Here is a 12,512-nt window from a genome sequence, read left to right on the forward strand (position 1 = left end):
CAACGCACACGTAGGCCGCCGGCATACCTTGAGGACTATGAATGCGACCTCCCGGGCAGGACTGGAACTTAGAGGGGAGGGGTGTTATGTACTGAGTTGAATAGGATCCAAACTGTAGCAGTCTGATTGGTCCTAGAACAATAGGATCCAAAAGGCAGCAGTCTGATTGGTCCTAGAACAATAGGATTCAGAATGCAGCAGTCTGATTGGTCCTAGAACAATGCAGCAGTATGATTGGTTGGCAGGAACCACCCAATCCTGCTCCAGATAGAAGTGAATCCACAACCTGATTGGCTTACAGTAGAATTCCAGAATTAGCCAATCATGTGCAGCCCATTGTGTAAATAATGTATATAAAGCAGATACTGTGAGGGGACTTTTATTCATTCCTCCTCACCACTATGAGCTGAATAAAGAGCATGAAATCACTTTGCGACTCTGAGTATATTTCAACTGGTAAGCAAGTAGACTTAGAGGACATGTTTCTGCCTGAGTCTTCTTCAACCATAGTGGAGTCAATTGGTGACTTGTGAGAGTGAAGCTATTCCCTTCGGCATAGGACTGTTTTTTTCTCTGCCTGAGGGGTTGCATTCACTACTGCATTGCCCCATCTTCCTTCTGCCCATCCCTCCTTGTTGTCATGACATGTTTCTTGGCAGCCAGCCTCTCCCCACTCAGCAGCTGCCTAGCTCCACCCAGGGTCCATTTTGCACCTACTTCTTCTTATCAGTGTCTTCAGTGTGTTTGTATCAGGCACACGTGGCAACAAGTTCCTCCCGACTTGCCACCAATATATGGGATTTAATTCATGTGCATCACGCTGCTAGAACTCAGGGATATGGGATTCATCGTCATCCTCAGTCTGGAACTCATCATGAGACTCGCTATCTGTGTCTTCTGCAGGGGACATATTTCCTGCTCTGTAGCCTTTATTCCTTTGGTTGGGGAACGCATGCCTGATGGTGCGCACCTCATAGATGGGTTCAGAATCGGAGTCATCATGGTAGCCGAACTGAGGTGCGGACCTGTATCTGTTGGGCTCACCATGATGCCCCCCAGCTTCTCTAATGGATGCTCTCTCAGTGGGCACACCTGCAAGAAAGGGAGAGGCAGGTTAGACCAGAGGTTTTCAACCTTTTTGAGTCCACGTCTCTCTTAACCAACTACACTGAGTGTTCCCCAGTCTCCTCTCCTCTCCTGTCCTCTGGGCAGCTGCTGCTGCTGCTGTCCCTGGTCTCTGAGTTGCACCCCATCCCAAAGGGAGGTGCCTCCCAGAGGCACCATTTGCCTGCGGAGCCAATACCCAGGGCCACTGGCAGACGAAGGCGAGCGGGGGGGGGCGGTCCGCCCTGGGTGCCATCCTGGGGGTGATATCGCAGCCAGCGCCCCCCCCAGGGCACTCGCCACTCACCGCGCACCCCTGGGACGCGCATCATTCACCGTGCACACCCCAGGAGGCGCACCCCATGCCATGCACCCCCCGACGAGCGCCATGCCCCCCACGGGCGGCACGCCACACCCCCTGGGACACGCGTCACACCCCCTGGGATGCACGCCAGCCACACCCCCGGATGTACTCCGCTCCTGGTAGTAGCTTCGCCACTGCCCAGGGCTGCTGCAATAAACAGCTGTGGAAGCCTTTGGCAGGCAGAGATGCGAGAGAGCATCAGAGGAGGAAGGGAAGGAAAGAGGGACAGAGGCCAGTGTTGCCTGTGGCACCCCTGACCATCATCCAAGGCAGCCCAGAGTGCCACAGCACACTGGTTGAAAACCACTGGGTTAGATATATCAGTGCCAAACAAGGTACTTGGATCAGACATCACATCCATGAAACTGCAAGACTATCTTGTCTGTGTCTCTCTGCATAGCTTAAATCTGCTTTCCATAACATGGTGGCTGTGAGCACTGGGGCACCCACAGATACATCTGCCCCACACGGGACCTGAAGCTTTCTTAAAAAGTCCCATTCTCTACTTCTGAACCTTACCATTAACAAGAACAGATTTAAGCTCTCCATCTTCTTCAACTTCTACTCGCTCCTGTCCATCCTCAACAATCCTGGGAAGGAGAGAAATGCTGAATAAGTTACTCTGCCAGCAGAGGAGAAAGCCAAACTCCTTCTGGGTTAATCAAATCCAATTGGCCTCCCAAACCAGGGATGAGAAATGGTACCCTCCAGATGATGCTGAACTGCAACCACCAGCAATAACCATTGGCCATGTTGGCTGGGGCTGATGAGGATGGAGTCTAACAACATCTGGCGGGCCACTGATTCTCCATCCCTGCCCTATAAGCTGACAACTGGTTGTAGGAAGAAGTGAACCTTGGTGGGAGAGTCAGCTCCTTTCACATCTAAGAAAGTTTTGTGTGACTAAAAACCTGACTACATATGTGATGTTACTTTTCCCAGATGTGGCCTAGAAGTAAAATGCCAATAAATGCTGTTATCTTTTATAAGTGTAATTTATAAGTTTATACTATATTTTATGTACCTTTTTAATTATTATTCTTTTATATTAAAATCAATTTCAATGTATGTAACACAGCTCTAAAATAAAAAGATCTGAATGTATGGCTAAATGGGTTGTACAAGAATTATGTATTAAAATGAAACAGGTACATTTTTTTTGTGTTTGTATGTCATACACCCACCCACCCACCCACACACACACCAAAAACATCCTGTCTTCAAGAACAGAAATCAAATCTGAACCTGGGCAGTTAATTAATATTCATATCATTACCTCTCAGAAGTTGTTAAATATATCTCTCACTCTAAAAACAAGCAGTTGCATAGTATTTTTTTTTAAAAAAAGAAACAATGCACATAATTAATATGGTAATGATGGTCAAAAGGAAGAATTACAACAGTGAAAAGTCAGATTTGAATTCTGCACTCTCCTAATTCACAGGCTGGGTTTGTGCCCATAAGTCTGTAATGAGTGCTGGCTCCAGGTTCTGGTGACCCCTTGGGCAAGGGGCCCTCAGTGAGCCCCTCTCCTCACCAAGGCACTGTTGCCCACTTCCTTCTCCTCTCTGGGCCCACCCTGATCATTTGTCCATAGCAGAGTTTCCGAAACTTGGCTCTCCAGTTGTTTTTTAACTATAACTCCCATCATCTCTACCTAGCAGGAACAGTGGTGGGAATTGTAGTCTAAAAACAGCTGGAGACCCAAGTATGGGAAATCATGGTCAAGAGGAAGCTGCTGTTCCATCTCCTTGCTCCTGTCACAGCATACTTGTAGAAGGGCTAGTGAACAGGCCGCAATAGCAAGGAAGACGAGCAGGCCTCAGTGGCTCCAGAGACTGGGCAATGGGACCCCAGAAGGGATGTGGGCCTTGGCGGTAGCCCAATGATATCTACCCTGACACCTGCCCTTGCTATGGCTTGCCCCTTCTACTCCTCCTGCCACAACCCACAATAGATCTTCTTGTTCTCTTCCCTGAGTGCCAATGCTTGCCAGCGTTTTATTTGTCCTATTCAAGAACCTTCAAGAACAGACTGACATATGGATACCTGTCAAGTTGCTGTTCAAGGCACAGGAACAGTTCTAGTGAGGAAACTGGTCACCCTAAGAAAACCATGTGACTTAGTGAGTGAAAGCTGCAATGGTTCAGTCATGGCTGTCCACTGGCCCACCCTCACCTTTTGGTTGTGATCTGTTTGCCGTTGACGAAATTCGTTGATGAAGAGTAGAAGCAGAACCCATTTCCTCCACCAGCACATGCACCAAATGGCATTGCATCTCCTGAAAATCAAGATGGCAACATCAGGCCTCAAGTACTTGAGATGAGAGCCAAGAGATACACAGGTAGGAACACAGTAGATACTTCAGTGGACCTTCAGCTCTCCTGGGCCTGGCTTTTGGAGTAGTTTTCCCATCAGGCAGTTTGAGATGGCTTGGGAAACATCCAGGAGAGGAAGAGCCATAGAAAGGGTGAACCTTCCATCCTGGTAACTGCTGCATAGGGACAAGACCCACTGGTGTTGCTGAGGCCACTAGGCCAAGTGTATGTTCATTTCCTTGAATAAAGAGTCAGCTTCACTGAAAACAGACATCTGATTATTTTAGTGATGACCTGCCTCTGTCTCCAGCCTTGACAGCTGGTTACTTGGAGTGAGATTTTTATTTTGCCTGGTTCTACCATGTGTGTCTTGGCTCTCTCTCTTGAGTCACCTGAAACTATTTCTCCAGAAACACCTCTTATATAGCACTCCTTCTTTCCTTGTGGCAGGTTGTAGGCCAGAGAGATTATGTGAGTTGACAGGCAGGGAGTTAGACCAACTGACTTTTAGGTACCTTCCAGGCCTCTGAGAGGAATCACCACTTACCAAAGAAAGGGTCCCGTCCTCCAAAGAAGTCCCTGAAGACATCATGGGCACTGCGGAAGTGGAACATATAATCAGGGCTCATGTTGGTCCTAGATGATGCCCCAGGTCTACCTGAAAAAGTTAAAAGGAAAGATATGTCAAAGCCAGGTATTCTGGATATTTGATGAGGTGATGGGATGTGGGACACAGGACCTGGAAGTTGTCAAAATAGAAATTCCTTCCCCCATAGCTAGGTGTCCTGGAACCAGATTGCAAAAGCCCAGAAGGATGAAGATTGTTATAGGGCATTGCTGTATACAGCCCCCTTTGAACCTCAGTAGATGAGCTCACCATGAGCAAGTACAGTCAGGACAGTATAATTGAATGTTGGAGTGGCGAACTTGTGTCCCTTCAGATGTTGCTGAACTACAACTCCCATAATCCCAGACCATATTTGCTATGGGCAATGGTAACTGGAGTCTAACCAAGGGCTACAAGTTACCCACCCCTGATTTATAGAAACACAAAGTAAGGGTGCAATCCAGCCAATGCTAATTTCAATGGGAGAGAATGAATCACATGCTTTGTTCTCCTACTGAAACCAATAGAATTCTGAAATTGTGCCCCAGGTATGTAAGCACTGGGCTTCTGAATAGACCCAATGTTCTGGGTGGAACCAGAGACAAATATATTCAAAGCTGAATCCAGTACTACACTGTACAGATTTGCTCATGGTCATCTAAATTCCAATTCAGAAACTAAAGGAACAGAACTTACACTGACATTATTTGACATTTGTCCCCAGTACTAAAACGGCAAATGTTTGGGTAAAAATGCCTTATCTATTCTTTACACATTGCACATTCTGGATATCACTCTGTTAATCCTGTGGCCAAATATAAGTGGTAGCTTTTAATTGCCCTGTGACTGACCAATGTCCACCCCAAATGAGACTGTGTAGAGATCTTTCACCATCACCCTGCAGCAAGTTCTTACCACACTGATAGTTTAATTTTCTCTTGACAAGAATACCAGGTGTAATCTACATGTTGAGTGAAGTTGTGTGACCATTTCCTCCATTTTTTTCTTTCTTAACCCAAAGCAATCTGGGACGAATGGCACGTGGAGAGAGAGAGAGGCTACTTTGCCCTTTCCTCTTTTGTTATTTACCAGCTCAAAACCATACACACACATAATAAAAAGGTAAAGGGACCCCTGACCATTAGGTCCAGTCGTGGCCGACTCTGGGGTTGCGGCGCTCATCTCACTTTATTGGCCGAGGGAGCTGGCATACAGCTTCCGGGTCATGTGGCCAGCATGACTAAGCCGCTTCTGGCAAACCAGAGCACTGCACGGAAACACCGTTTACCTTCCCACTGGAGTGGTGCCTATTTATGTACTTGCACTTTGATGTGCTTTTGAACTGCTGGGTTGGCAGGAGCAGGGACCAAGCAATGGGAGCTCACTCCGTCGTGGGGATTCAAACTGCCGCCCTTCTGATCAGCAAGTCCTAGGTTCTGTGGTTTAACCCACAGCACCACCCGCGTCCCTCACACACATAATACAGACTTCTTTTTGCCATGAGGAGAAAGGCACAAGAACCTTACAGTAATCTCTCCTCAGACGCAATCTATCCCAGGCTGCTTTAAAGTGAGTAAATAAATTTATACCATTTTTATTCCACTCTTTCTCCCAAAGGTGCCCAGGGCAGCAAACAACAAAACATTAAAAACAATAGTGTTTTTAAGAAAATATAAAACCAAAACATTCCCACAGCTAACTTTCACAGTTACCAACACACAATATCTTTTACAAAGTAAAGAACCATGGAACTAGGTTAAATGTGTTGCTTGAGTCATCTTATATTCTGTGATGGAGAAGATTTTTCCTGGACTGTCTCTCACTTACCTCTTCCCAGTAGCCCATCCTTACCCCAGCGGTCATAGATGTCACGTTTGTTCTCTGAAAGGGAGAAAGAATAAGAAGTCAACCAACCCGCCGTCCGATGTCAGAGACAGTGGTTTCTAACAGCAGTCTGGCATGCCATGCTGGATCTTGAATAACAGGTACATCATCTGGAAGCGGAAACCACTGTAAGCACATATAGGCTGTCAGCATTTCACAGGAGGAATTCAAGCACATACGAGAACTTTAGGTTTGTGTGATTAAAAAAGATGAAAGGCTCCATCGCTCTACCAGCACAACAAATCCACTTGAGAAAAACACTGACTTTTTGCAGTTAGGAAAGTGATGGGGAATTGCATTGAAAAGCATGAGATGAACAAAGGGTGAATGGACAGGTGTATCAAATGATGAATGGGCAGAATTGTCATATAACTGTCCCATAAACAAATTGGAACAAATGCTCAATAAAGACCAGACATAATCTAACCACTGTGTAGGCTTTGTGCAAGCAAATCTGGATGGATGCTCAATAAATAGTCCATTTGGAGGAGCCCTGCTTCTGCCAGTGTTCTTCCCAGGATAGCATATAGTTTGAAACTTGAAAATGCATGTTTGCCACAAAATAACCAGGACAGATTAACCATGGCAAAATAGATTATGCCACTAGGTAATGGTATATTGAACAGGGTCATCAGACTCTAGAGAGTGTGATAACCAACCACCACCTGAGCCCAGAGGATTTTAGCATCAACTGAGGATATTCAATGCAGCAATCAGGTCCTTGGTGAATTATTGACATTTTAAGGTATGGGTGGTCAATATAAGCTTCCCTGAACTGAACAAGAGATACTAGCAGGGTCAGGTTAAACAGTGGAATTAGTTACAATCAACCTTCTATAGCAGAGAAGACATTTTCAGCCAGCAGTGTGTCAAGTCTCTAACAGAGGCCAATAAAGAAGGGGGGGCGCACTGCTCACATACAATTTCTGAAAGCTCTGAAGGCCACTTCACACAGACACCCTTCACAGGTAAGGGGGAAACAACGGCCACCACAGCATAAGGGCAGCTCAACGCATGAAATCACACAAAGTCCTTTGGGGGGGGGGGTGCCTGTGCATTGTATAAGGTAGCATTAAGGACCTATGTGAACGTGCCAAGGATAATGAGTGAGGAAAGGCCTGTAGTTATTGGGGTCTGCCTATCTGTGTTAGCATTTTGCATGTAACAGGTGCCAGAATATACTGCAAACCTTTGGTACAGTTTGCACATCTTTTGAGCCTTTTTGTGTCCTTTTCTTCCAGGTCTCTCCTTTAAATGATGCACTGAGGGCTTATCTACACTTACCTTTCTTCCGCTCTTTCCAGGCACGGTCCATGCTTTAAAGCTTCGTGTCTGAGCACCCTCCTTTTTTTTGCTCTGAATCCACTCTTTAAAGCTCAATCGGAGCAAACAGCAATCTGCTTAAAACCCAAATTGACGTTTGCTCCAACTGAGTGCTAAAGAGCAGGATTTTGTGAGGAAAGCTCTGGGGTGGGGAAGCCCCCACAAATTGCTACACTTAGTCCCCAGTAGGTGCAGCAGTGTGTCAAGCGGTTTTGCTATCCCATTTTGGCATCCAAGTCATCAAATGAATTTGCTTGGATTTCTTGTTTTAAGCAAAATCCCAATCTTTGCTCTACCACATACTTGCATAGGAAACATGTGACTGGTAAAGCTCTGATCAGCAGGAGGAGAAGTGCTGCACAAGAGGCAGTGATGAGAGAGGGTTCATGAGAGGTTGAATACTTACTGTCTGAAAGTACTTGATAGGCTTCTGAAATCTCCTTGAATCTCTGTTCTGCAAATTGCTTGTTTTCTGTGTTTTTATCTGGGTGCCACTTTAGAGCTTTCTTCCTGTATCTTTATGGTCCCCCAGAAAACACAATGGATGATAAAAGTCAGTATCCCTGTGACCATTTCTACAACTACAGATTTGTGTATGGTTAGCCATATTTTTCCTGACACCAGGGCGAGGAAGGGAGCAGACTCCTGTCCCTAGTCCCCATTTCTTCCAGAAGCAAAAAAAGACTTCGACTTTCCCTCAGCAAGCTTCTCATTACTTCATGGCATGCACTACGGCCATCCAAACCATACCAGTCTGTCTCAGCTTATGTGAGGGAGTCTTCTATGAAACTCCCGTATAGATGGCACCACACACCAGGGCGAATTGCCCACATGACATCACAATCTTCTCAGAATTGTTGTGGGGAGACACCTTTTCGCACCTGTGCTAAGACTTCCTACAGGTATTCAAATTCTGATGTGTCAAGAAATGACCAAATAGTCAGCTATCCCATTCCAATGTCACCACAGATTCTGTGGGACGATCAGCTGAAAGAGTTCAACTCTCAGGAACTCTTGACATGGATCTTGGTGGCTGCCAGAACTTAATTGCCCCCCAAATGGAAAACCTTAAGGGTCTTGTGTTAGCTGGGGGGGGGGGGAGGACCTCATAAATTACATGTTGGCAAATGCTTGGAGGATCCTGAAAAATTATATGCTGTTTGACGGAGTTTTATTATATATACAACAAATACAGACACACTAAAAATAACAAAAACCTCCCCTCAGCAAGCCTCTCATACAAGAAGAGTCAGGGAACCAGCCCGATTATCAGACAGTGAGGCAACCTAATAATATAACGGTCCAGCAGTAGATTCTGTAGTACAAGGGTAGCAAAATATGAATATTCGGTGGTATTATTCTTTCTTGTGGTAATATATTAAGAAGCATGGTTTCCAAATGCATGTTTGGGCTAAGGAATTCAGCAGAGTGAAGCAGCTGCTTCATGTAGAAAATGCTGGCTGGGATGGTATAAGGAGTGGTGGCAAGGTTTTGGAGGTGTGCCAGGAACTGAACCCTGGCATAAGGTTTGAGCCCTGACATTGGAACAGGTTCTGAGTCTAAACCCTAGTGAACCTTGTATCAAAATTTCATGGTGAGAGATAGAACCAGGGTACTAGTGCTATTGCCTAATTAAAGGAACTCTCAGCCTATTCAGGTGAGGTACGTGAACATTGCAGCAGGCATCCTTTTAGAAAAGGCCCATTATCCTTTGTGTAAGAGAATCCCAGAACAATGGAATCTGGTCATCCAGTCCAACCTCCTGCTCAGTAAAGGATTTGCAATGCAGGAAGGAGAATCTTTCTTTCATGGAGGTTGAAATTTACAGTGTGTTGTTGTTTTTTTAAGTTGCATTTTTTTAAATAAAAAGAACTACTTTGGGGGGGGGGGACTGCTGCTTGATTTAGCAGGGCATCCTTTTCATCAATCATTTTTGTTGCTGCTGCTGCTGATTTGCTCTAGCTGATTAATCAGTTAAATGTTGCAACCTCCCCAGACTATGCCTAAACAGATGCCTGATCTCTAGAAAAAAAAAATAACCGGCACCTATCATGCTAGAGCCCAACCATCTCTTCCTTCCTTGACACCAAAAGTATAGCAAGAGATGAAAGGTAATTTAATAACTACCCTCCAGACCCCATATTGGCTGAGAGACTGTGAGGGCAACATCTCTCTTAAGAACATGGAAGATGGTAATGGGGTGGACATGGGGAAGAGGCACTTACGCTTTTTTAATGTCATCCAAGGAAGCATTCTGGGGGAGACCCAGAGCTTCATAGTACTCGACCATGGTGGATTGATGTTTCCAGCAGAACCAGTGAGCAGGATGTAAACACAGAAAAAGCAGCCAGGTGTTGATTATTGTCTCTGGGTGTCAACCAATGTCTTTGGGTTCTCAACTGAGGTTAGAGGTGGTCATGGCCATCCACCAGGCTGGGTAACCCCATGCGGAGTAGCAAAAGGCAGTGGTGTGGACAGTTGACCCTACGGCACATCGAAGAAAACTTATACCAGTGGGATGTACATTAGCATCTCCCAAATCACAAAGAAAAGGCAGTTGTCGAGGAAGGAGAGCTACGTACTTTTATACATTTTTGTCATTTTCCTTGACTCTTATAAAGCCATACTGCCTTTATATAAGCTGAAGATAGTAGGAAAACTACAAGCTTTAGAGTTTTTAGCTGTTCAACTCTAGTTTGTCTCTCCCCCCCCTTAGTTTGTGTTATCTTGGTAGCCTTACCTCCATAGACTTAAATGTGTAGTAAAATGCCAGTAGCTATGCAGGGAAGGGCCACGGCTCAGTGGTACAGCCTGTGCTTTTCCTGTGGAAAGTTCAGTCCCAGGCATCTCCAGGTAGGCTTGAGAATGTCCGCTTTCTGAAACCCTGTTGCGTTGCTGCCAGTCAGTGTACACAACAGGGAGCTAGATGGACTATTGGTCTGACTCAGTAAAAGGCAGTTTCCTATGTTCCCTGAGGTTTTGCTCCTGTGTGAAAGCTGGTTGATCTATTCCTGTTAGTGTAACTATCACCCGTTTCAGAAAATTTCATCGCCGTGAACTGTAAGTGGCTGACACTGTGAAACGTTTAACCTGGAGCAGGGAAGGGGGAACCTGGAGCCCATTAGATGCTGGACTCCAGGGCTATCAGCTGTCATCAGCATGGTCAAACAGTTAGGGATGATGGGAGTTGGAGTCATACAATATCTGAAGTCCCACACAGGTTCTCCACCTCAGTTCTAGAATTTAGAGATGTATGTGTGGTTCTAACCAGTACAACTCACTATGTAAGCTGAAACAGAAAAAAACTGCCAGGCTGCATCAGAACCTCAGAACCCCATGTGATTTGTCTTTGCCAAGGAACAGTATCAAGGGCCCCAGAAGAATGGAAAGACTCCGCTCTTGGCAAGTGTAAAAGAACATTCTTTGTTTAAGGACAGCATCACCGCTCCACTACCAGTTTCCTTTTTCTCACAGTGACCTACCCGCTGTAAATCCCCACCCCATCCGCAACCTGACCAGGCCTACCTTATTGTGAAAGGATGAACTGTCCTGGCTGCATGGTGGGCACAGTTCTAAGGTCTTGCAGGTGTCCGTTCACACCTGCACAGGCCCAGTTGCTGCCAGATAGGAAGGGACAGGGAAAGGAACTCTGCAGCAGCCTAGCATCCAGTTCCGTTGCTGATTAACAGCAGCAGCCAATGGGATGCTCCAGCCAATTATGATGTCATCTCTTTGTATTTTTCACTTGGGAGATTATAAAATTAACCACACATGGGACGGAGGAGGAAGAAATAGAAGGATGCCCTTGGCCCATGTTGCTGATCTTGCATAATTATGATATCCATAATTATGAACAATTATATCCATAATTCTTATTTCCCCCACTCATGCCTGAAAGGCACTGGCAGGCAACAGAAGTACTTCCAAAATGATGCTAGTCATGAGGACTGAAGCAAAGCTTCCTAGAGTGGGTGCTTCTGTATAACAGCAGGAGAAGATGGTGCTACTCCCATGCCAATTTCTCTAGGAAACATCTGCACAATCCACCTGCTACGTGTCATCATGAATTTCAACACTGCCGCCCCATTGTCACCCTCCATTAGGGTTGTTGGGTTCCAATTTCAAGTTTCAGAACATTAGATATCTTCTGGGGCATCCCGAAACAGAACCTTCCCTTTAATAAAAGCTGCAGGGGAGATGGTGGTTCAAATCAGAGTGATGACTATGATGGGAGAGTGGAGCGTAATCTTCCCTGCCTGCAATCTTTTTCAATGAAAGTAGTGACACAGGCAGCTGTATACCCAGCTGCTATTTGCTCCAGTCAGGGAAACATACAGGTGCTATACCAGGTGGCAGGGGTGTGGTGAGGGAAATTTTCTTTAGAAAAACTGCATGAGGAGAAAATGTGTTGTTAGGAGTTAGTGAGGGAGCAGGGGTCCCCCATATCCCTGGGTGCCAGATTTCCCCCTCTAGATTATTGGGTGCTGGGGTTTAATCAGAGCTGACAGGCTGAGCTTGTTTTTTTGACTGGCAGAGGGGCAGAGGGAGATGGTGGTCCTGCCATTAAGCCATCTACAAAAGTCACAGGTAACTGAGGGGGAGTTTGCCAGGGCAAAATGAGCATGGTGTCACACAGGAAAATTCTCCCCTTTTAAAACTAGGCTTGGAAAAGCAAGGAGAAGGGGAGCAGTTGGTTGGCAAGGGGAAGGAGAAGCAGGAAATAGGTAAAACTCCATGCAGAGGCTGAAGGAGAAGCATTCTGGCAGGCTGGGACAGAGGCATGGGAATGGTTTGCAGGATTCCTTAGGCTCCAATGCTGCACCGCTGCAGGGAACAAACCCCTCTTGAGATGCAAATGCTCTAAACTCTGCACTCCCTCCATTGAACGCTTCCGGTGTAAATATGTGTAGAA

General features: G+C 45.9%; 1 protein-coding gene across 1 annotated transcript; it reads right to left on the bottom strand.

Moving 5' to 3' along the window:
• Positions 1-457: 457 nt before the first annotated feature.
• LOC308481070 (dnaJ homolog subfamily B member 6-like) lies at positions 458-11,287 on the bottom strand. Its single transcript, XM_081013042.1, has 8 exons — positions 11,126-11,287; positions 9,826-10,084; positions 8,007-8,116; positions 6,221-6,274; positions 4,334-4,444; positions 3,647-3,749; positions 1,988-2,058; positions 458-1,092 (listed from the first exon to the last, which is right to left on the bottom strand). Exons 2-8 carry the CDS (start codon positions 9,888-9,890, stop codon positions 824-826), a joined length of 783 nt encoding a protein of 260 aa, XP_080869168.1. The 5' UTR covers positions 9,891-10,084; positions 11,126-11,287; the 3' UTR covers positions 458-823.
• Positions 11,288-12,512: the final 1,225 nt, after the last annotated feature.

The sequence above is a fragment of the Podarcis pityusensis genome, assembly GCF_964106645.2.
Source record: "Podarcis pityusensis genome assembly, chromosome: 1".
NCBI lineage: Eukaryota > Metazoa > Chordata > Lepidosauria > Squamata > Lacertidae > Podarcis > Podarcis pityusensis.